The following is a 25199-nucleotide window of genomic DNA, read 5'->3' as shown; positions in this document are numbered from 1 at the left end:
TACATTTTTAAATATCGAACGTGTTAAACTATCTTTTACAGCTTTCTTTCACAAATGTTTTGTATCAATATGCGTGCTATTACACCGTATAGATTACTTAGGTCTATCGAAGTCCTTGTTATTACACGTTGTCATACGTTGCGTAGATCTATGTCAATGCGGTACGGGCAGGTGAGGCTGTGGGCGGCTGGTTTTGGCCTGTCTGTGTGAGACGTTGGTAGCGCGTTACCTTCGACGATGTCGCCCTGTGCGAGGCGAAGGTGACCGGGCCCGGCGGGGTCGTGCGGGCGCAGACAGACGGCGGTGGCGCCGGGTGGCGGCGGCGGCGGCGCGCTGCCCGTATCGGAGGCGCTGGTGCCCACGCCGCTCGACTCAGATACCACGTCGCTGACCTCTCCTCCGCTCTTATCTGCCGACAGTGCTACCCATCCTTCACCATCCTTCACCGCCCATCGGATCAACACAAACGACGATGATACGTCATTACAGGGCTGATTTGTACCCCATTATTTTGCGATTTGAAAATAGTAGGATTATTTATTCGAATCCTTAATAATTTTACAAGTTGAAGATACCCTCTTACTTAACTAAAAAAACCGATTTCATTGAAAATTACTATATATCTTCGTAGTATTAGATCAAAATGTCCTTGAACACATTTAAACTTGTATTTTGAAGGGTCTAACAAATCATTATAAATGTTTTTACGGAGCCCAAAGGTACTTGTGGTTTTGAAGGAGAACACGACAATGGTAGTGGACTGGGTCCTAACGTGTCACGTGAGCGTCCGCAGTTGGAACTGGAGGGTACTCATACAATTCACATTTGCAGTACACTTATCATGACAACGTAATTTTACAATTCATTCCGGTTGGCGGGAAACTTAACAGTTTATTATCGAAACGCATCCGAAAGGTATGGAAGCGATGAAGCGGATCGTGATAAACATGAAAACATCTAATCGAAACAAAACATAGAACATGCAACGGTATGACCTTGGGATGTATGAGAGTGCATGGTGATGGTTGTCACAGTGTCACCACGAGGTCGCGCGGGGCCGGTCGTGTCCCGGGGGGTTACCTGTGAGGATACTGGCATCGTCCTCGTGACTGGGGTGGCTGGCGTCGCTGATGCTGGAAGAGGCGGAGGAAAAGGGTCTGTCGAGGCTGCATGGCGAGCTGGTCGAGATAGGCGGCCGCCGCAGCAGCGCGTCTAGCTCTGCAGGGATCCTGGTGGAGGAGGCCAGCGAGGTCCTGTCCCCCGCGCTCCACCAGCCGCCCCACGCCGCAGACCGCCGCTTCGGGTTGTAGCGAGGTGGACCGCGGAACGGCACTGAAAGAGTTTCGTTAGCCACCGAAAAACTAATAAAGTGCGATAACCAATCGTAATCTTACGTAAATTAAAATCGAGGGTAAATTATTCGAAATAAAATTGATAATAAGTTGAATTAATTGTTAAATGAACAACCAAGGGAAATAAGATAACCGTGCGACGAACAAAAACTCAAAACTAACTGTTTCGTCACAACATTAAAAAATATTTAAATTAATTAATTTGTAATAAAATAATTTAATAATACAACGTAGTATATATGTGCGAGTTTGGTATTCGATTATTTTTATAATTTTTAATTGTGTTATTTATATTAGAAACTTTAAACATTATTAAAAATATTTTTATAAATATACAACCATCACCATTGTAGAAAACGATGGAACAAAGAGAGGCGGCTAAAATTCAAGTATATAGATAATGAATGAAGACATGCGATGTATGTATGAATGTATGCTTTTAAAACATATAAAAGATCTAATTAACATAAATATATTGATAAATAACGTTAATTCACTTCAAAAATACTATAATGCAAAAGCAGCTGCTTATACAGATAGAAATCTAGGATTTTAATAGAATCTGTTAAAGATACAATGAAATATGTACATATTTATTTTTATAAAGCGACAGCGAAGCCATGCACACTAATATGATAAGTAAAACTCACCGATTTCTTCGGTTTTGTAGTTCTTTATCACTTCTGCCAAATCTAAATTTCCAGCTATTACCGCTACCTGAAATTTAACAAAAAATATCGTTATTTTTACTTAGATATATACTTGTTGGATCATAGTATGAAAAAGTTCTAAGCAAATTTAAGTATATATACATGCTGTGTACAAAATTTTGCTATTTAAAACGATAAACTCCCTAAACTTACGAAAGTTTTGGTAGTTTTGTCTCGCTTCACAATTAAAATTTGTACAAAAAAAGTGATTATAACTATAAAGAGCTTGAATTGGAGATGGACCTGATAGGGAGTTTGGTTGGCAAAGTTGAGGGACTCTTTATCGCAGCCGCGGAATAGCAGCTGCCTTGCGCAGGAGTCCTGTGCGTTGACAGCGCACACGTGCAGCGGCGTGTTACCAGACGCGTTTCGGCCGTTCATATCCGCGCCGTAGAACAGCAGATGGTCGAGATGCTGTACCAGACCGTTGCGACACGCCTGCAAATATATCGTTGCTGTTTTATAAGATCTAAGCTGCTTGGTGGTTTGTAGTAAGTTGTATATGAGGTAAATATGGAAATGGACTGTTTAACTAGTCAATTTTCTGAATTTAAATGGCCAGCATTACCCCGCTAATAGGGCTAGTGACAAAGAGATCTTAGAGTTTAACTTACCTGATGTACTTCTTGCCATCCTTGTAAATCGGTTGCCCCAATAGTTGCGTGATCGTGCAGCAATGTTTCGCACAGTAAAGGATCTGTTTTATTCGTGACAGACAAATATAGTGGCGTTAGTCCTTTGCTATCCTTGTAATTAGGCGAAGCTCCGAGTTCGAGCAGGGTTTTGACTGCTTCTAGAGAGTTCTTCTCGACTGCCCGGTGCATAGCGGTGCTGCCATCTTTTGTCCGGTAGTCCAAAAGAGCTCCGCCATTGACGAGTGCTATAAGAACTTTGGCAGGGGACTTGATACCCGCTGCTACAGTTAGAGGCGTTTCTGTAATAAATGTACATTATATGATTTTATAGGTCCTTGATTCTTTAGTATAATGGAATTAAAAGTTAAGTTTTAATAGAACAAAAAGAGTACTATCTCTTATTATCCTATTCATTCAGAGCAATCTCTATCTTTATGAATGTTATCGTAAGTAAGTTGTTTATTATTTCGCTTAATTTCAAGGTCCGCTCTACATTTATCGACAATTATCCACGGTCTTCTTACAATAGCGAGACGTTATAATACCGTACTTTGTGTATAATTTCAATTTTTTTTACTGATTTTAGACTGTTTGCGTTTAATAATACGAACCATATTGGCTTGCAGAATAGCTTTGTTCAATGCGTAGCAGGTTGGTAATATCAAAACACGTAGAACAATAGGAGATAAGCTATTGGTACATATATAATGGTACTTTATTAAAGCTACTGCACCATAACGGGGACTGACAATACTATTAGTGTAATATCACGACCTCCTAAATAATAAAGGTAACATCACACTAGTTGATCTGAACTTATTTTACTTGTAACAAGTGACTAGGAAAACTAGTTAGCGACTCAAACTTCCGTACTGAGGCGTAAATTAGTCGCCAAGAAAGGGAGGGAAGGAAGGTCCTTAATGTAAATTTAGTAATAAACCTTTACTACGGGGAAAGGGGCACCACTTAATGAGTCTGTGTCGGTTAATCCTAAGTGACATAAACTGCACCAGTCAGTGTTCTAAAAGTGTTGTCGGATTTAAAAGTGTAGTAGGATTTCTTGTTCTTTTTATTATGTAAGTATTACAGTACGACATACCTCCGGTGTCCTGACAGTGGAAGTTGGGGTCGAGTCCCTTGGCGCAGGCCTTGGTGATTTTGTCGAGCTGCGCGTGCGCCACATGCTCGAGGAAGCGGCGAAGGTTGGCGCGCGAGTGCACCGTCTTCAAGGTCTTCTCGTCCAACTTCAACATCTTGTAAACGCGACGTTTATACTTTAACTGGAATTTAAAAAATCGTAATTTTTTTTTTTTTAATATGATTGTGTTTTAACAACTTATTTTTTGCCTGAAAGTGATCTTTAACCAAATGAGATATCAAGAAATGTGTTTTTGTAATGAATAAACTCAAAAACTACTTGATCGATAACAAAAATTATTTTAATTCCGCGCGCACGAAGTCACGGGCATCTGTAAGTTATTATGAAACTAGAGTACTATATGGAATTATGTCGGGTTTATAGTTTTTTTAACTACAAGTCAGAAGTTACCTCAAGATAACCAACTGGGCCGTTGAAGGGGTAGTCGCCGAGACGACGCTCCTCGTCCAGGAACTTGCCAGCCTTGCCGTTGACCGGCGGGCAGAATAGACCATAGTTGAAGCTCTCTTTCAGCTCCTGTAACATAAACATTCCAAAAAACGTTCAACTAAACAGACAATTTTTAGGAAATGCATTGTATTCGTGTAACTATAATATACAAGATTGTAAAACTTCTGAATTATATATCCTAGAAAGTTTATTATATTGGTACAATTTAATAAAAGACCGGTAACCCTTTATTTTATAGACGACATGTGACATGAAGCACGCATACACAATACACGATCATAAACAATCGATTGCAACTGAAAGAGCAAAGCAACTCGTAGTGACCTCGCCTGCATCCCGCCGCCTCGTCTCGAGTCATCAATCCCGCTGTAAATCTATTTGCTGTCTACCCTTATTAAAATCACCGCCGATTCATCTACCTGCCTAGTAACTGATGGCTTTTGCCCGAATGACAGGAGTTCAATGTTTTTCACAGGTATGTGTACAGGTATGTACGAGTATGTTCGTTTGTAATCTTCTAAAGGCTTGACCAATTTATAAAATTGACATGACATTCGATAGGTATTCTTTTCCGGAATTTAATTTACATCAGTTTATCGGTCTGATAGTTATCTGAAAAGCACTTATGTCTAATTTTATGTACAGCAATTTCTATATTGATGGTCCTATGTATAAGGGCCAAAATAACAAATTGATCATTTTTACTTTTTTATGTTAAAAGCTACGTCTTATTCTAGTTGATATTAACAACATGCACTAAACACAAATACACATTTACAGGTGTCAACGTGTTTTTTTACTAAAGTAAAAGGGCCTATGCGGCATCTTTTCCTACATGGTTGAAACTTTAAAAGCCTCTCCTGTAAAGTTGTCAATTTGTACATTGGCCCTTATTCATAGGAGCCATCGATATCTTCATATTGTATTCTAATTAATCAAGGAATCTTAACTTTGTGTAACGACTGTGTTATAATTGTAACAAATAATCAATACCGAACATGAATAAATGTAAAAACTACATTGTTGCTAAATGACATAAAGTATCAATCATATAGCTATTGTTTGACTTTTGATGCGTGCCCCGTTTGAATTACTATACAGTAAGTGAAAGTTAGTTAATCATTTATTTGTTTTGATTGAATTGTGTGTGATGATTTATAAGTAACAAGGTTTTTACTAAGGAATACAGAAACCTGCGATTAAGTTTACTTAATAATAAGCGAATGATAACGTGTAAATCTGATGTATCAACGAAAATGCGTGTGAATTATGTATTATCATCAAACCAATTATAAGGCGAAATTCAATTAACAATGTCTATAAGAAATGATGACATTATACCGTCCATTGCCATTTTCAAATAAAAATAGCATACACATCTGCACAGCAAGTAAACTTGCCCGATCGAAGGCGGCATCATAAGTGCAGTCATCGGGTCTTCAAGAAGCGTACTTCAATTACACTTGGGAGCTCTATCAAACGAATTCTTCCCAGCAGTTTGAAATGCTCTCGTTTCTTTTAAAACTCGTTCCAACCGCATTCTTGTTCTGTTGCCGTATTTCATTTAACGGTACTTTGCGTAAAATTAATTTGTATTATAAACGTATTGACTCGAATTGGGGTCAGTTTCCTTTTACGTAATTATAATAGTTTTCACATATATTAGGCTAAACAAACAGTTATTTTATAGCTAAAGACTAATTTGGAAACATTTCTAAAAATAACTGTCCTATAAAAACAAATGCATACAAACGCGATACACACAGAATTAGTGAATGTATCAAACAATCTGATTCCTCTTATTTGGACTGATTCTGTCATGTTGGAAATGTCACATAGGAACATTATCTGTGACGGTAATTATAATAAGAAGCGATACGTACCAGTGACCCAATAATGCGTCAGTCGAGTCGACGACTCCATTGTATGCTAACACGTCGCCACTATCCGTATTATGTCCTCCAGTGGAAACAAGAATGCCCACGTATGGCAACACTCTTGCATTATAATTAAATTCCGAATGAATGCATCATATTATTGAACAGTTAATAGTACGTTGCCCCTTTGTGTCGTTTAATTTGAAGAAGGAAATCGAAAGTAATCGGACTGGCAACTTTCGTAGCGGTTCATTGATAGATGTGTAATTTTATAGTCTTTATAATGTTTGTTTTATTTTAATAACTAGCTCGAAACTGCGGTCGTGGTGACTTTTTACTAATTGTGAGTTTGAACATTTTAATCGAATGAAATACATCAAAATAGAACGTCAATTTAAAGAGCTTTTTACAATTTTTATTTCTTACTTTGTGTTCATAATATACCAACAATAAAGTAAACAAAATTGACTATACTTTTGATTAAGAGGACGAGAAGGAATAAAAATCAATGAAACCTCATTCTTCAAAATTAGTTAAACAGTTTAAGGTGTATTCGATGATAATGGACCCCATGAAATACAACACTTCCCTTTAAGTCAGCAACAAAGGTCGTAAGTGTGACAAACATGTCAGTAATTTGATTTGCAGCAATAGGTAACTGTTAACAGATACGTTAGAGGCCGGTCACCCATCCATCATGGCGGAGAAAGCGCGAGGCGTGTATTGAAAAATCTGTTTGTCACGCCGTACTGCTCTGGGCGACGGCGACGGCGTCCTACAATAATGTGAGCCGTGAAATACGATAGGAATCAATCGAACTTAACAATCGTATGTACGGTACTTTTGTTTTGTTTTGTATGAACTTAAAAGACTAGTCATTATCATCATGTATGAAGTTTAAAATATTCGGTTACTTTACCTATGCAGATGTCAGAAATTAAAAAAAATATTAATCTAATCAGAATACTTTTAAAATTAGTTCAAAGATAATATAAGATAGTAATTTATTAGTGATCGTATCCTTTGCGGATTCGCAGAAAGCATGATTCAAGTCCGTTCTCTTTACTCTTTAATAAACAGCAACTGGAATTCCAAACACTATCACAGTATTTTGTTAAAATAAAGTAACGTGTTAGGCAATTGTATGGTATGGACTTTGACCTCTAAGATGAAGTTGTTGAATTGTTCAGTCGTTTACAATGAAAAGCAAGTATATACTAATCTAGCCGCTAGCCTAATGATAAACTATATTAAGGAGTATGTCTGCGGGATTTTCTAATAAATTCCTTAATCTGTGTCAGTGTAAGGCAAGGTGAAGGATGAGCGTGATCGGTAAGTATTGATAGATGTTAGATCGGATCGCTTCGACATTGACAAACGGCCCCGGCTACGAGAGATTCGACTCAATTTGGTTGTTGCAAACACTCCAGAGAATAAACTGACAAATTGTTGAATATAAAAAGTTTTTGTTAGTTTAGTGTATATATACAAAGAATAATTTATAAATAATGTTATTACTGGCGAAAGAGGTAAACACAATATTATAAGTTAACTCTATTAAGAAGTCTATTCAAGCTCATTAAATTGTCTAAACATGTACCATCTAAATACTGTTATTATTGTTCGAAATCGGGTGTCAAAAAGTCTGCTAGCTTTGTTAAGAAAGTGAGGATATTGTTTTAGGTTGTTAGGACCAAGATATCGTGTAATTTTCGTAATTTGCGAACGACCGATAATAAAGATAGCTGTCGGAAAATCAGCATAGTATTGTAGTTGTGGAATGTGCCCTACACTCGGTTTCAACTCACAAATAATAACAGTAACGGTACAACGGGCAAGTTTTGCACGCGACGGAATATTATCCTTCAAATCTTATATCTTATTAACACGTTATAAATTTAATAAACGGACGCGTTTATAGCCTCTTTGACTATTTAGATAACTTATATCGTAATATCTACATTAATTTTCTAGACCGCATTCAAAGTGTTGTCTAGCCAGTAATTTATAATAGTTTGAAAATAGATTGGTTGTATATATGTTCAAATATAATTGAATAATATTTTATGCATGTAGGCATTTGGAAAATTTTCTGCCAAAGACTAAGAAAAACATGCAATAATTCTTTGTATTTCTTACCCTATTTTGTTAGTGACACTTAAACGAAATCTACAGTATGATTTATTTAAATTAGATATTGTTTTACTAACCGCTAGCATAATGATTGACTAAGACTTCAATTATTTATCTAGTTTAATTTGATGAATATTTAAAGCCCATTTATGTTTTACATCCTTGAAACTAACAACAGTAACACAGGAATTTCCTTGAATGTAAGTGGATTTATTTCTTTTGTATTAGAACCGTTTTTGCCGATTTAAATTTTATTGTTTTTGTAATTAATGAATCTCAATTTAATTTAATAATATAATTGCCGATTGTATTTTTTAATATTACTTTTTAAAAATTAACATGATGTCATAATCAGCATCAGCTATGTGCATTTATGAAGTTAATAAAAAATAACACACTACTCATGTTCCATGCCACATTTACCATTTATGTGACAAATTATTAATACATAGTATGTTGTCGGCAGTAACGCGCACATCCTTATTTACTAAGTTACCGGGAGACGGCTGATATTCAGCTGTAGGTTGTGGTACAAGTTAAAGGAGGCAGGTTGAAAAAAATATACATATATCAAAACTAACACAACTGAGACAGAGGTCAAACAGGGTGGAAGGGGGTGATAAAAAAATGTTCTTACTTGTTAGAAATTACTAATTTATTCGAAAAATGATTTTTATAAAATTAATACTGGATAATATTTTTTGTGTATTTGATGAAAGAGGCTAACATCTAACATTATGTTCCACTCGACCTCGGAGGCTGGCTAATTAACTTTGAACGTCCCGCTCTCCCGGCGCGCCGCGACAGGAAACTTTTAACTAAGCTATGTACTATGTTATCATATTTATATACAGCGGAGTCGGTCCCTGTGAGCCTCTGAGGAGAAAGTTACACTATCTATTTACGGGACTTGATTGATTAGACGAAAAGTTAGGTTATGTTTGGTTATTGAAGCTTTAAATAAGCGAGGGCCTAATTGGCTGGAGAGATAACTAGAAAAGTCATATTGGACAAGATTTTATGTAGTTTTTAAATTTGAGAGTAAGTAAGTAATTATCATTATAATATTTGGTTACCTGTAATTGATATAACATTTTTAACGCACGTCCAAAACTATAGGAAAATTAATCAAATGAAAGATATTAAGGTTCGTCGTTACAAATCCAAAGCAGACATTAAATATGAAATTTCTATGTGTTATAATGGATAGACATCATTACTATGAAATACGAGTGTACAGGGTGGTCAAGAATGATTAAAAGCAAGTCGACATCTCCACAGGATTTTGCTGAGTGATTGATGTGTCGATGTTGGTCAGTGCTGGCACGGTGCGGTGCGGTATCGCAACTTTGTGCTTTGATTTGTGAGAGTTGGGACATGGCCGTGGGTGGGCGATTACTTAATACACAGGTGTGGTCTTATGAAGACATTAAATCTGCTTACATTGCTTTCTAACTAAAGATGGAAATGCAATCTTATTACTTTTGTATTTCGCGACCTTTGTAGATACGAACGGAGAAGCGAAACGAACAACGAATTTCAATTTGTTTTTTCTATTTTGTTTGATTATGCTACTGTTTGAATACTTTCAAATTACTTCTTTTTCTCAATCAAACATAACATTGCATAGTCTGTTAAGAAATTAAGAAATTTTTTAAGGTAATCTCATATCTAGGTTACACGATTGACAATATTAAGAATGCATGCGACTTTCTTAGGTAACTATTAGCTAAATTTTGCTGTCTGCGTGTTTGGTGCTGCAGTTAAATTGGAAGTTAGCATAGTCGGAATTCATTAGTCGGTTATAGCATTTTCATATTTAAAAGCAATATCTTTAGGCATTCTCAGTATGATCTGTTAATGACAATTTTTTTTATCACCTTTATATTTTTAATGTGGTAAGTAGTATTGGTTTCGGAATTTCGGAATCTAGTTCAGAGATTTGTAGAAATAACCGTCTTAACCGGGATTCGTTTTTATAAGCTTTGTGAAATATTAGATATCTGGTGAGTAGATCCGGTTGATCTGAACTGACTAAGGCAGATGAAATGTGAGACTGAGTGAGCCGTGGGAGTTGGGCAAAGGTAATACAAGTTGACACCGGCCCCTCACCTCGCCGTCTATCGTCACGCTCTCGCTATATATTTGAGCCTACAATCAAACTCACGAACATCGATATTAAATAACGAAATCACACCTAAAAAGTTCCCGTTAACAAGATAAATATCTGTAATACATATCTCTCTTAACAGATCCACCTAGAATAGATCATTGTAGCGATTATTGGGGAAGCTCTATGCCCTGCATTGGGTGACATGTGTCTGAGATGATGATGATTATGAATTATGATGACGATGCCGATGACGATGATGATGATGATGATGGTGATATGAATATTGTCTTATTGCAAGAAAAAGGGGCGCAACATTATTTGAATTTGTTTTAATGAGAATCAATTACAATGTATTAAACACGTTTTACATTTTAAAATAAAGATGCGCATTGTAAGTACGGCTTACGAGTGGCGATACAGTACTCTGGCGATTACTGGGGCTTAAATCGTGGCTTATCGCCAACTGCCTTATACGACCCGGGTAAGATACATGAACGGAGCTAAATAATTAATCGTCTAATTTCAAATTCACTATTCTAAACTAAGAAGTGGTTAGACTCCTTGATTTTATTAGGGATTTATCTTTTAACTCTACAGCGTTTCAAGTATTAAGAATGCTTATAAAACATACATTTTCAGAAGAAGATTAACAATATTAGGAGCAAAAGAAACAAGTTATTATTTTCATAATATAACATCGTTCCTATTATAATAACAACATATATGCTAACTTTAGTATAATCTTCGAACATTTCTATAACAAGCGCAATAAGAGAAACAAAACAAGGTTAGAAATATGCAGACATAGAAGTAGGAAGTGTTCGTGCGACAAAAGGACAATCTAGCAAGACGCCGGCGCCGGACGCGCCCGGATATACCAGTATATCTTGCACTTACTATCGACAACACGACATATCCCCAGTCACAAATAATTTCAACCAATTAAAAACCAATTGCATAAATTATTAATTTATGCAATATTATTTATTGCAAAATAAAATAAAGTAAAAATTGTATTGGTAAGTAAAATTTCTATTTATGTTTTGTAGCATAACAACAAAATATATAAAAGTAATAAATTTTAAATAATTTATGTAACTTCGCAAAACTGAATGCATCTTTGAAAAGGCGAGACGCTTTCGAGTTCACTCAGTAGGGGCGCTGATATCGCTCGAGATTAGCTTGATTTGTGTTCAGTTGCTCCCGCCGATGCTCCGCGTGCGGACTAAAAAGTAGGGCCCTGGTAAACTACGATATTGCGAGCCGTCCAATAAAGTTCCAATCTTGATCGCTCGAACATCGTACTCGCGATCGTCTCTATATTCTAATCTTGGATTTAACTCTGCGGTTTATTTAATAGCATTCTATTGTAACGGACCATGTCCTGCATTGTTCTGTAATACATTTACTGTCTCATTGGTATGCTAATGTGCATTCTTTATTGATTTTTATTTTTTAAACCAATAAATTTGTCTATCGATATATTTGAACTTTATAAGAAACAAACTTAGAAATTTTTAATTTTGGAAAATTGCAGGCGTAAAAAAACCAAACCATTAAGGTTTATAAAACCTTGTGCACCGACCCCACGTGAATGGGATAAGGCCAGGGAGATGATGATACTTGGAAAATTTTAGCATTTCTACTTTATATGATCAGTTTGATGTTAAAGTTACTGTTACCTTTTTCATGCTGAATCACTTTAACACAGAAGATAAAAAAGTGTGTTTTAACACAGACAACAATGAAACATTTAATCGATTAAGAGCACTCGATAATGGACATGAGAATAAAAATCGATGTTTCCCAATACAGTTGCAACACAATCGACATATTAGAACAGACGTGTTGAGATCAGGGGGACATCAATTATTTCATCAAGACCCATTAGCGGGAACGAATTTTATAACCATCGATGAATGGTATAAATAAAAGACTCGTTTCAATTAAAGCAATAATGTTTTTGTTAACCAACTGCTACTAAAAGCTTGTCGCTGACGTATTTGCTTAGAGTAGCTATAAGCTTACCATTGAAGAAAATGGTTTTGCAAATAACTCCACATAGAATAGACAATTAAAATACAAATGAACTGTTACAAAAAGAATTTGAATAATTCAATACCCTATGTTTTTTGTATTTACAAATAATTCAAATGCTCTTGTATACAAACACACTTTAATATCTTATAACCCTTGTCTAATAAGCAATCGACCCCATCAAATGACAAATGCCACAGTAATAAAAAAAATTCCGCGTCCAATAACTGGCCACTTTCTTTTTCATTTATTGTTTCTGAGAAGTAATAAAGCCATTCCACTGCCGAATACGTCGGGATTAAGAATTACGATAAGTTGGCGCTATTGATTTAATCAGAAAACTTCAGTGTATCGAGAAAGTCGAAATCTTTTGATATCCTATCTTTTATGTAGGTGTATTGTAATAGGAAAAAAGATAATTAAAAATAATTACTATCGTCAGTATACTCGACCTCATTCTCAAATCTCGTTAATTTTATAATATTAATATTATAAAAAAAAATTGGAAACTGCTAGATTGAATAAAAAAAATATAACTAATCAAGTATGATGCGACCAGTATCAAAAATAAACATTTAAGATTACTTTGGGACTTTTACATGTAAACTTTTTAGTTAATAAACTAACAACGTTATTATCAGCGTTGTTAAAAATCTCATCAAAATTTATTTGCGGTTATGCCTACATTAATGGATAAGATGTTACTTTAATACAATTATAATTATTACGAAAAAATTCCTAATTAGGAAGTTTTTACTAAGCAATAAAATGGATAGGAACCAAATAGATGCTGTTGTATGGAAGACAAACTGCTTGTGCGATGTGTTGGAGTGTCGCCAAATGATACTTGACAACGAGAGACGAGGCTACGGTCTAGTATTGTAGCTTATTTATTGCGCATATCCCAAATTCCGTCTTTGCTGTGTATATAATAAATGATGGTATAAAAAGAAATAAATAGATAAAATGTGACTGATTTGAAAAGCTATTGATTTACAAATAAATTTAATGTACATAATTGCTAATGCTATGTGCACATATTACGAACGTAATACAATGCATTGTACGGTCCTAATAATTACAGTGTACACGAAAAGAAAAATGTATGGATTGTATGGATGTCTATGTTTTTACAGTTGTCTTACTAAATCAATATGAGATTTAAAAAATCTATTAGATTCCAAATTCAAATCTATTTACTTCTTTTCTAACATAAAACTATTTAAACTATATACTATTTAAAATAATAAATTATACATATATATACTGTAGAAAAGTTATTTACCATTATTATATAGCTATTAAAGGTTTAATCCTAGTTAATTTGTCACAATGTTGTTCAATGCATTTCTAACTTTAATACAAACTGCGTTTAAGACATTATGCATATCGGCAAATTCAAGGATAATTTGGTTACTTCATATTCGCACTAGTAATGGAGTTGTCGATGTTTAGATTTATGTGTTTACCGTCCCTGTGTAATAAATATCTGGTGCTAAAACGAAATATCTTTATTCGTCCTCGCGTTGTATATCAAAAATAATTGCTTTTCGTTGCGAAATAGATGAGTCTTTGAACTAAGCTGTTATTACTTGTTTTCTTTTTTTTTCTTATTGCTTCACCACTGTGGAATGTTGGATATTATTTTTGTATGAATATGAATGAATTGTTCAGTTCGGAAGCTAAATTTCAATATGTATGGTATAAAATCTGAACCTTAGCTTTTGTTTTTAGTAATTTTTATAGCAAAGTATTTTGCCTCCAAACTTATTCGTAGATTTTGCTACTTACAAAATGGTAAAATGATTACAAAATGAAAATATTATTTTATTAAATCATTCACACTTATCATAAAGATCCATCTTGTTCTAAATGTGATAATGGATGTAGACCTACGTACCCTAGGGATCGGATGGGAACGCGCGGGGCCGAATTCATCGCGTCTTCCTTCCGCTAGGGGGCGGCACAGCGGACCGATGTGGGGGCCATTTGTCACGCGAATATTTGTCGACGTCGTTTAAACTGGCAGCATTTTACCCTTGAAATGTTCTTGTTTATTTACTAATTTTGACTTTGATAACTTTTCTTTTATAGTGCTGTATGAAATTCTATTAGAGTTACGACTTTGTTTTGTTGATAATGTAGACGATTGGCGCCGACCTTCTTTCTAAAAAGTTCAAAATGAAGATCTGACATTTAAACTAAAGAAAATAGAAGAACGGGTTGCGGTTGGTGTTAGTGAGAGGGGGAGTTATCGGCAAACGTTCTAAGCGCGACTAGGATTAGTTATTTTAACTTTTAGAGGTTTCACATCACGGTACATAGAATTACATTTATGTGGCTGGATATACAACCAGCCAGCCAGCCAGGATAGTCATCAATTTGCAGTTGTAATGTTTGCACAATCACGTATACATGATTCTTAATTTGCAATGTTTTTATATTTGCGCAGTCGAACTGTCAACGCGCCGCACCACGCTGGCCGTGCTGACCGACCGAGTTGGGATATCATTAATTAGATCCTATCATCGTTATTTCAACAATTGGCTAGATAAAATCAATCATTCCGATACCTCAAGATGATTAATAACAAAAATTCTAGATAATTTTTAACTGCAATTCGACCGAAAATTATAGCATAATGGCTGGCTGACCCAAAGATCTTAGCCTCCGACACAAGAAAAGAAAAAAAATACTAAATTGAGATTTATTAACGCAGAATCACATACGTTTAATAAAATAAAAAAAAAATGATATCTGTGTTAGATTTAAACCTTTTTTTATTTTAGTGCATTTTTAAGTTGCTATAACTTTTTTAATTAGAACCGCGGAATTAAACATTCATTTTCACGGCAGAGCTCTTGTTAACTTTAAGTTGTGTGAAAATTAAAAATGTAAGCCGCAGGATAAGCCAGGATACGAGAGCTGTATCACATCCCGACCCCAATGGTTAATATGTGTAACAGTTTAATTACGTTTAATATGAGAAAAAGATTCCCAGTTTTATTATAAATTCTACCAGTGTATAATATATACATATGGGGAACGATACGGTATTTGTGGTATTAACTCGTTTGTTCACCTATTGTTGCTGATCTCGATATGGGCAATTGCTCTTCTTCTTCTTCTTCTTGAAGTGCCTCTTCGACTAGCAAAGGTTGGCGATCAGTTCTCCATATTTTCTTTTGTCTCTTGCGAGGCGAAATAGTTGGGCGGCACTCGTAACCCCGTTCCCCTCACGGATGTTGCGCAACCAGGATTTTTTTCTGCGACCAACACTCCTTTTACCGGGGACTTTAGAATGGCTCTTAACAAAACTTTTTCCTTCCTATTAATTATTAATGATCTAAACGAAAAACTTCAAGCACAAACTGTCAGCAAAAAATTTATGGTCGACATTGATATAAGTAAACTGTAAATTTAATTTTGTTCGCATTAGAATTAAGGTGTTTTTAGATCTCATTAGTGCCATGAAACTTAGGCCTAGATATTTGTAATGTGCGCCTCGATCGCAAATTAATTGTTTGTCCGCTTTACACTGCGGCCTAGATATGGTATCGGTATGCGAGGTGATGAATTAACACGGCAGTGTATCGCGCGACTATCTTATCTGTCAATGTTTTGTAGCTCAACGATAATTTATCGATTCAAAGTTCGATGTTAGTCGTTGCCATGGTGAAATAATAACAAACATATCCATTTCATACAAGTGTGAAAGTGCATGACAGTACATATTTACCTACATATTTGATAAAATTAATTACGTTAAGATTTATTGTTGACAGAATTCTTTTGCCTTATGCCTCCTTGCTTACAGTGCAGACCGACCTTTATAATTCTGTGTTGAGCGCGATAAGGTTGCCCCAGCTTCAATACACCGTGTTTGTTCTATCAGAAGTATTAATAAGAGCGAGTGGACGGAGATAAATTGGTTGAGCATTGTGCCAGCCCTGACTTTCGTTCTAGCAACCGTTAACAATGGCTTATGTAAATTCATCATTACCATACGCGGCTTATCGCCCGCCGATACCATCTCATAGTGTACCCGGTATTTATGTATTTGACACTTCAGGTGTAAAGTAAACCACATTCAGAAGCGAAGTTTATACCCCGAGCTTTTCTTGAATTTAAAATAAACTTCTGTGCTCTTTGATTCCGTTTGAAAGACTAAGCAAGCTAGTAAAGAATCAACTTGTGTTGTCGTATTAATTTTTACGTAGAATAAAAAACTTGATATAAATATTCTTCGCAATTGTTCATAGTATAAAGGAGTTATTATCAGTATAATGTCGTTGTATACAGCGTTTAATTCCATACAGAGCGCACAATAAAATTATGCAAGCTCTCGCGATTATGAATGCTCAGGAAAATCTAGCTCCCATCTGAAATCTAGGGCTAAATCTCGACGACCTATTACGCCAGTTGTATCATCGGCCTGTAACCACTTTCACCTTTCTGCTTGTAAGTAGGTTTTAATGCTGCGCGCTCGATTCTAGCGTTGCTAATAACTGGATATACTGGCCGGTAAGAGTTGTATTTCGAGAATTTAAAAGTAAAACGATTTATACGTTGTTTAAATATAGAATGAGAATTGAAGTTATACTTTTTTATTAGCTATTTTACCACAATTAAGCTGTGTAATTTAGGTCTAACTAATGAGACCAAATCATCTAGAAAAAAAACTTACAAAGCTGTTTGTGTGTTTCTTTATTCTTTCTACAGTTGACTTAATCTTGAGCTTTTATAAACAAGCTAAGATTATTTCTTAAACATGTGTACTGAAAGTTTAATGTACTTTATGAAAATATTATTTGAGACAAAGAAAGTTCGAAGTCAAATTCCTATTTGCAAAGCGCGGCAAGCGTCAATCTGGCGACATTCGGTTTTATTGCGTCAAAATAACGACTTAAAAGCGGTACTAAATTCCAAAGCTTAAAACAATGTTTCGCAGCTGAGTTACGAGGCCGGTCATTAGGCAGTAATAAGGCAATAATAATAAAGCATTACACAGCCGTTGTAGGATTGTCCGGCTATACGTTTGTCCCCGAATGCCGCTCAAAATTTCCGAGTTGGATTACATGGCGATACAATGAAACTGCAGATATTTATTGGAACGAAGTTCCTTATCGCGCGTTGTGAAAGGGGGCTAGACGGAAAAAATTCTTACGAAAAGTTGTCACGACACTTTTTGCTGTAGTAACCATGGCAACGACGTGACAATATATAACGAAAATTCATAGGAACTTCGTTCCATCCGGGTGTCCCTTGACACCTCTCAAGTTTTTTGTGTTAATTATACAATTAGTTTTTTGTGGTTCAATTTTCGTAGTAACGAGCTTTTATGCTTTTTAAGAAGTGTAAGTTGATAGTTTCGATAGTTGCTAAAATTAAATGCGTCGTTCTAATTGAAAAATAAACCATTATCATGTAATTAAAGAACAATTTGTTGCAGTAAATTAAGTGAACAAACAATTTTTTACGAACGAATTCGTCAACGTTACTCTCCAGTGAATTCGGAAGCTGATTAATTATACAACCATGTTGTACTGTAATCAGATAAAATCATAGTTTTCGCTTTAATTCGTTTATGGAAATTTATATTTGGTAAGCATAATTTTATATATTTAAAATTGACAAATAAATGGAGATTGACTTCTACTTTAGATATTTATATACAGCTACAATTTGTAAAATAACCATTAAATACTTCAATTATTTACCACAGGTCATTTCAGGCAACTGGTCCATCGGATTATGGTAACATAATATGAGAGAGTGGGTTTTCACGGGCGCATTTGCTACAATCCGATCACGCGCAGGAGAACCTTGGCTATAAGTCTTGATCATCACTTCTACTATAGGTACGGACAAAAAAGTCTATTAATAGAAGCAATCTATTGACCCTAAGCGTTCGAATAATTCCTGCAATGCAACTTGCAATACGTGATTCCATCAAAATAACTGATGCAACGCCAAATCAGGTATGATTTGTAACGTATAAAAAATCTAATTTTTTGTAAGAATTAAGCGACTATTTAAAAGAAATATGTCTATCTACTTTGTTTGTGGAAGCAAGAAATGAATCGGTTGACTGAGTTCGGTAACGATGTAGCTGTTTTATTAAACTTCAATTTTCCGCCCCGGGGCTTGGATTTTCTTTGGTATTGACTTTATGACAATCGATGGCAGATTATTGATTGAAACGGAAAATATCTTTAGTTAATATATCTACCTAAAATCTGGCACAATATTAGTTTATACTACCGATGGAAGGCATATAGTATGGGGATATACTTCGTCAACATTTCTAGACAAAATGTATCCTCCATTTGAGTCTTTTGGTCCGTCTAGACAGACCAGGGCAGAAATCAAAGCAGACTTTAACCGCGATAGGTTAAGAAAAGCGTGAAAGTAAAATTAAATATTGTTTCAATGACTTAGGGCTCAATTTTATTTGCGATAAGAATCTGCTCTGCTTTCCGCCCCGATCTGTGAGAATTGTGATGTTTTGTGAAATACAATATTTGATAGTTAAGTAGGTCCTTTTTAAGATTGTTAAATTAGTATCTTTGCTACTGTTGACATCATTGATAATAATTAATTTAATGATAATCCGAGCATCAAGTTTTTATCATTGCCAATATCGACTGTAGATAATCAATTTGAATATCTTCAAGCCTTGACTTTATTTATATCTAGCATTAATCAGATACCAATTAAAATAATGATATCATAAAATTTTTGCAAAACCTTTGTAACCTTACATTTTATTAACTTCAAGATCATGTCCTTCAAAACTTTTTCAATACTTTTAACAACTTTGAGATATTACATAATGAATAAATAAAACGTATGTGTACTCTAATGGAAGCTAGCAGAGCGGACATTGATTAAAAAATCAATGTTCACACTAAGAATAATCTAATTAAGATATCAGAATAGTCGACAGCTGGAGATTGTGAGTGTGGTCGCTAGAGGGCGTTCAGAAAACCACAGACTAATGAAGTATCATCGGAATGATAATGCCATCGGGAAGGCACGATGTCGTGACACTCGCCCGCCGCTTACGTATGTACACCATTAGACTTTTTATCTAGGATTTTTAGCCCAGATAAATGTTTGTAATTTAATGAAATAACGACGTCGACTCTATGTACTATTGTTTATAAATATTAAATGTTACTTTAATACAAGTAAAAGCTTATAAAAAGTGCTGTAAAATTAGAAAGAAATTAAATACGCGACTAAGTTTATATCACTTTATGAAATAATGTCAAAGAGTTCGGCTTAATTTAATATGAATTGAGTTGAATCTTATGAAATAAGATTTAATTTTATTTAATCTCGCAAGATATACGACATAGTAACAATAGTAGGTAATGAAAGAGGGTAGTATAAAAGTTTTTACAAGGGCGCGGGGCGGGGGGCGGGGGGAGCTGGGCTGGAGAATGGCGGCATTAGGCCGCAGAATTCGGGCGCTATTCAAGTGGGTCCTTTTTAGACATACACGTGAGTCATGGAAATTTTCAATTTGCGAGTCTTATTCTCGAGCGAGCTTTCTTAGTTTCTGGAATATGGAAAAGACTGTCTTCTAATGAGGAACATGGACGAGACAATATGTACCTCGGCTTTTAAAGTCTGTTTTAACTAAATATTAGATTGTTTGCCACATTTAGAGTTGTTTAATAACTAATTAAACAGTTAATGTAGATTTCTCATATTTTGTTAAACTATACTATGGGCTGTAGTAACCCTAAACGTCTGAGGCAACGAGTGGGGCAGTAAATTACACTTTTATGGTGATGATTATTTCTTAATTGTAAAAGTATTTGGATTTATGACATTAAACCGATCAAGGCTGACTGGGTTGAATGAACGTATTAAACATTAATGAAATATCGCAACTAAAAATGATTGACAGTAGTAATAATTAAAAGTATGGTAGTTTGTAAAATGACTTGTGTTTTTTTTTCAAACAAGCGAATGGGAAAAAATATAATATCAGATACTGTTACAATAAAAAACATTTAAAAAACTTTTGTTCTTAGAAGAACAAAAGTTTTTTTTTTGGTTTACATACATACATTACTGTAAGTTGAATGGTTCGATAATAGCAAGTTCTTAGTATATAGTGGAGTACAGTGAACTTTATTTGTGTCCGGTTTTTTTTTGTAGGAAGATTGTACCTACTACACCAGCTTTCATAGTGTTAAGTCAATAGTTAACTAACAAGTTTTCGTTGAGATGATATACAAAAAGAAAAGAAGAACACGTAGAAAGCCAAACCTTTGATTTCTACATTTTTATTCTATTTCAGTGAACAATCAAACAGCTTTATATGAAGCTCACTATGTAAAATAGTATATAGGTACTTTTATACTAAAAATCCTTGAAATATAATAATGAAGTAGGCATAATAAAAAAAAAAAATGAAGTTCCAAAAATGATTTCAAATTACTTTAGGATACTGCGAACCACTTATTAACAACATAAAAAACTGACGTGACCATAAAAAAAGTTATTTTAATATGGTACATCGTAATACGCACAAAATTGATACGTGGGAAGTGGCTGTTAATTTGTAATATATTTTGACATACCACTGCATATAGATGAAAAAGTAACTGGCAATAATAGCACTAAATGTAATTAAATTTAGTAACTTCAGATTTTTATGGCCTCATAAGAAATTGTGACCTTGAATGAGCCTTGTTGATTTTAATAACATTATGAATTTAGTTTAGATGGATGAATGTTTATTAGAAGGCATCCCGAACGGCTCAACGGATCTCTCGAAAGGCACAGATGTAGAACATAGTCCGGAAGAACACATAGGCTACTTATGGAGGTTTTTTAATGTCGCGTGGATGACGTCGCGGGCGACAGTTAGTACACCAATATAATAATTAAAACTCGATTAATTAACTCGATTAAAAATTGAATCACACTTTATATAACTTTATTGATAAATTTTACTATCTAAAGGATTTAATATTCGTAAAACCTTATGTGATAAAATTCGTACGGAGTAAAAGATAATTCTTGCCAAAATAACCTTTGTCCATTTAACACAAAGTTCCGCTCCGAGGAAGATTTTAATCATACAAATTTAATAAATCCGCACTCAATTTACCTACGTCAGAATTTACTGAGCAATAACTCGTTAAAACTAATCCTTAAAATGTATGTAGTCTTTATTTCCATTGCTGAAGGCTGAAAACAGGATGACGCTATGCTAGAAGGCGGTAACTAGATAATAGAGGTGTATGTTGCGAAGGTCAGTTGGACCGCAGAAGTTCCAAACTTGGATAGACGTCCAATTAACAAGCAGTCGCATTGTGGGCCCGCTTTGATTTATTCCGCATCGCAATTCCGTTGGATTTGCAAAACAAGACTAACTGAGTGATCAATAGCCAATTTATGATTAAAAAACTTATATAGTAAGCAAATATTTTAATAACTATTCTTACTAACTTAACTACACACAACGTAATGCACTATTCATCATGAGGGTGTTCATGTGTTGAAACGTGTTGTCAGTTATGTGACCAAATAAGTTGAAAATAGTTAGCTATGCCTAGTTCTGTTTCATTCTAGTTATGTTTAAGGTGTCTATGTGTGCGTTACATATGAAGTTCTTATGTATCAGTATTGTTTATAGCATATTGCTTATTTTACGTTTGGGATTACGGATTTCCATTCGAAGCAAAATTGTATTGTGTTTCGGAATATGTACATAAATTATCTGTGAATATTTGATGGCTGAACTCGAAACATTGGGTATATTCGAGTATTCAAATATTTTCATAAAGAAATAGAGCACAACTTTTTCGTTTTATTTTATTTCTGTTTTTCTTATTGTATGTTCACGGTCACACGGAACTTTACGGAGGAAACTTCGGAAAGATATAATAATTGCGTATTTTCCGATTACGAAATACATTAACGACGCGTACCATCTATTGATCACGTCACCTTATCATTAGATGAGATAGTTGTCAGGCCCTAATTTAATATTCATTATAAAAAAGACATTTGATACAAAAAATGATTAACATTGAGATTAATATATTTATTATGTGAACGATTATGCTAAGAAGATCCTTTTGTGAGAAAATATAGTTCAGTTTAAGATCCGGTTTGCAAATAATATTTACAGTTACATTGCAGTTTGTCTACAGTTCACGATTCAATAATCGATTCAGCTAGGAGTGCATGACAAATCTTTGATTCCCGATCAATTTGCTAAAACGCGGAAGTGGACAATTAGAGTACTTATTCTTACTGGTTAACAACAATTCAATGTACGATCTTTAAAGACTTTTCTACAATATGTGTGCTTACACCAGTTTTTTTAACGTAAGATTCTAGAAAAATATTCACGCTATAATCTAAATATAAAGTGTGTAATAGAGAACAAATAATCGATATTAGATGCAATATATTGGTATTCCACAGTTATGAATTAATTAAAAGATGTATAACGATATACAAATTATAAAGGCGCGTACACACATACGCTCGCCACTCGAAATGCACCGAGTGGTGTTTAAGACAAGAAGTCGTGACAAAATGAAAAGCAAGCGAGGGTTGTTACAGCCCCACTGAGCCCTACACGCTGAGGACCACTCGACAACCTCGTCGAGATACTTGCGGCGAATCCTGCATATTGTGCGAGCTTTTTGGGCGTACCAGCAACTTGTCAGATGAATCTGACGTCTGAGAATGACAGGAGTCCGACAATATACTGTCACAGATAAACCACGTTTGTGATAAATAATTTTTGTTCCTTGAACATAAAAGTTAAAAAGTATTTTTGTGTATTAAATTCAAAAGATATGAGAAATTATAACACACCTATCTGAACAATTTTACTTTCTGTAAGTCTGTATACTTATTACGAACAGACATGTTATCATTTATCATCAATTTAATCAATAGAAAAATATGGAACATTGACATTTAAATCCATCACAAAAAAACTTGATTCTTTACCTTGATTTCCAAAATATTCTTTTGTTATATCTGAGGTAAAACACAACTCGAACAAAACTGACTATGCGCACTGGAGTTAACTCTAGTAATATACAAAAAATCTAGATGAATGGTCTAGGTCCCCACTAGCTGCATTGCACATATTTTCATGCAGTTAATTTGTCTGTTGCAAAACCGTTGCGAGTACGATTAAAGCACGTTACTATAAAATGTAAATTATCGGAGCGGCTCTTTTCCTGTTCTCAATTGATTCGAATCGATTCGCCGAAACAGGCCACCATCGTTTTACTAACCATGTTGTAACTAGCCTACGTTAATAAGATAATCCATACTAAGTTTAATCATTAAAGTTGTAATTAATTGTCGTTTAATGATTGCTTAAGCATTCACTTAATATCGATATCTCATCGTTTTTAAAAGAGAACTCACAGTTTTTCGACGAAACAGCATAAAATGTCACAAACAGTGCCAAGGTCTACGTGAAATTTATTAAAGTAGCGCGCTCTTAATTTATAATCGAATTATATTGAAGGATAATTTTATAAAAGTAAAGTAAATTTAGGTTTGTTTACAAGTCGTAAATTATAGGTGTTTATGGTGTTAAAATGTAACAAGTCGTCACATGTTTTAAGGGCTAATTATCAAATTCTGCAACAACCAGGAGTTACTATGGATTGGATAGGTTATATATGGTAAAATGGAGAAAATGAATTGATAAATGTGAATTGGGTACTCTACATTTAATTAGTTAGATGATACGCAATAGTGTATCTTTGCTACATTATATAAGGAATGGTTTTTGCAGGGATATCTGATACTTCTTTTAAATTGAAAATTCCCTTGTACATGCGCTTTTTTATTCAAATAAAAAGGTGATAAATAAGTGTTGTAAGCTATATATAGCTGTAATGACATAATAAAGATGTGTTTACATTGTTACGAGCAAGGTCACAGCTTACCTGAATAACAATGGAGGTGATGTCTTCCGCTCATTATCATACCAAGGTGAAGATCGTCGTATAATCTCCAATTTGTATATTATTATTTATATACGAGTTGTTTAAGACACGGCATTTGTAAGATAATTTACATAAATTTATAAATATTTAAATATGCAATTTATGCTAATGATTAAAAAAAGAGAACAAAAACAGCATTTTGTGATTCGTATTGCATTTTTTCTCCTTTTATAAAAATAATGGTGATAATTATTAAATTTATTATTTGAATAACATTATTTTTCTGGTTTTAATAAACATATTAAGTTTTTGCTACCAATATGCAAACATGAAGGAAGACTGTTTAATTATTATTAACTTTGTAAGTAGAACTTTATCTTCTGCATCACTGATTAGTTCTGCATTAAGAAAAAAATCATTTAATAAAAAATACTTTCGTAACCTGATTAAATCAAAAGGGCCAACGGCAAAAAGTAGTGCGCAATGAAATTAAACTTTTTAAATTTCGTAATTTCGTCGTTGCGTAAAGCTTAAAACCTGAGATAGATATCCGTAGATAGGTTATATAAAGTGTCGAGAGCAATGCGCATATGACTTCGTGCTGTGAGACTCGACCGTGTGACTGCCAACTTGCGTTTACTAATATCTAGGTTAGAACACGGTTTTCTTGTCGGTCTGTCCACACGGTAGCCACACGCGGGTGGTCTGATATCAAAAGGCCTTGCTTGAATCGGATTTCGTGAAGGAATTGTCCTTTTGTTCAATATTTTCTTGTCTCT

The 25199-nt window shown here is 34.6% G+C and overlaps 1 protein-coding gene across 1 annotated transcript in view; it reads right to left on the bottom strand.

Moving 5' to 3' along the window:
• LOC106715650 (SH3 and multiple ankyrin repeat domains protein 3) overlaps positions 1-25199 on the bottom strand; it is a 124997-nt gene that overhangs the window by 7154 nt on the left and 92644 nt on the right. Inside the window, exons 4-10 of the mRNA XM_045677975.1 lie at positions 4247-4372; positions 3797-3977; positions 2677-2996; positions 2306-2500; positions 2003-2069; positions 1081-1332; positions 230-409 (exon numbers count right to left, since the gene is read on the bottom strand). Coding sequence (XP_045533931.1) covers positions 230-409; positions 1081-1332; positions 2003-2069; positions 2306-2500; positions 2677-2996; positions 3797-3977; positions 4247-4372 — 1321 coding nt within the window. The remainder of the gene's footprint in view (positions 1-229; positions 410-1080; positions 1333-2002; positions 2070-2305; positions 2501-2676; positions 2997-3796; positions 3978-4246; positions 4373-25199) is intronic.

The sequence above is a fragment of the Papilio machaon genome, chromosome 5 (assembly GCF_912999745.1).
Source record: "Papilio machaon chromosome 5, ilPapMach1.1, whole genome shotgun sequence".
Lineage (NCBI taxonomy): Eukaryota > Metazoa > Arthropoda > Insecta > Lepidoptera > Papilionidae > Papilio > Papilio machaon.
Note: the sequence above shows the minus strand (reverse complement) of the source record. Positions and strands in the feature narration are given on the sequence as shown.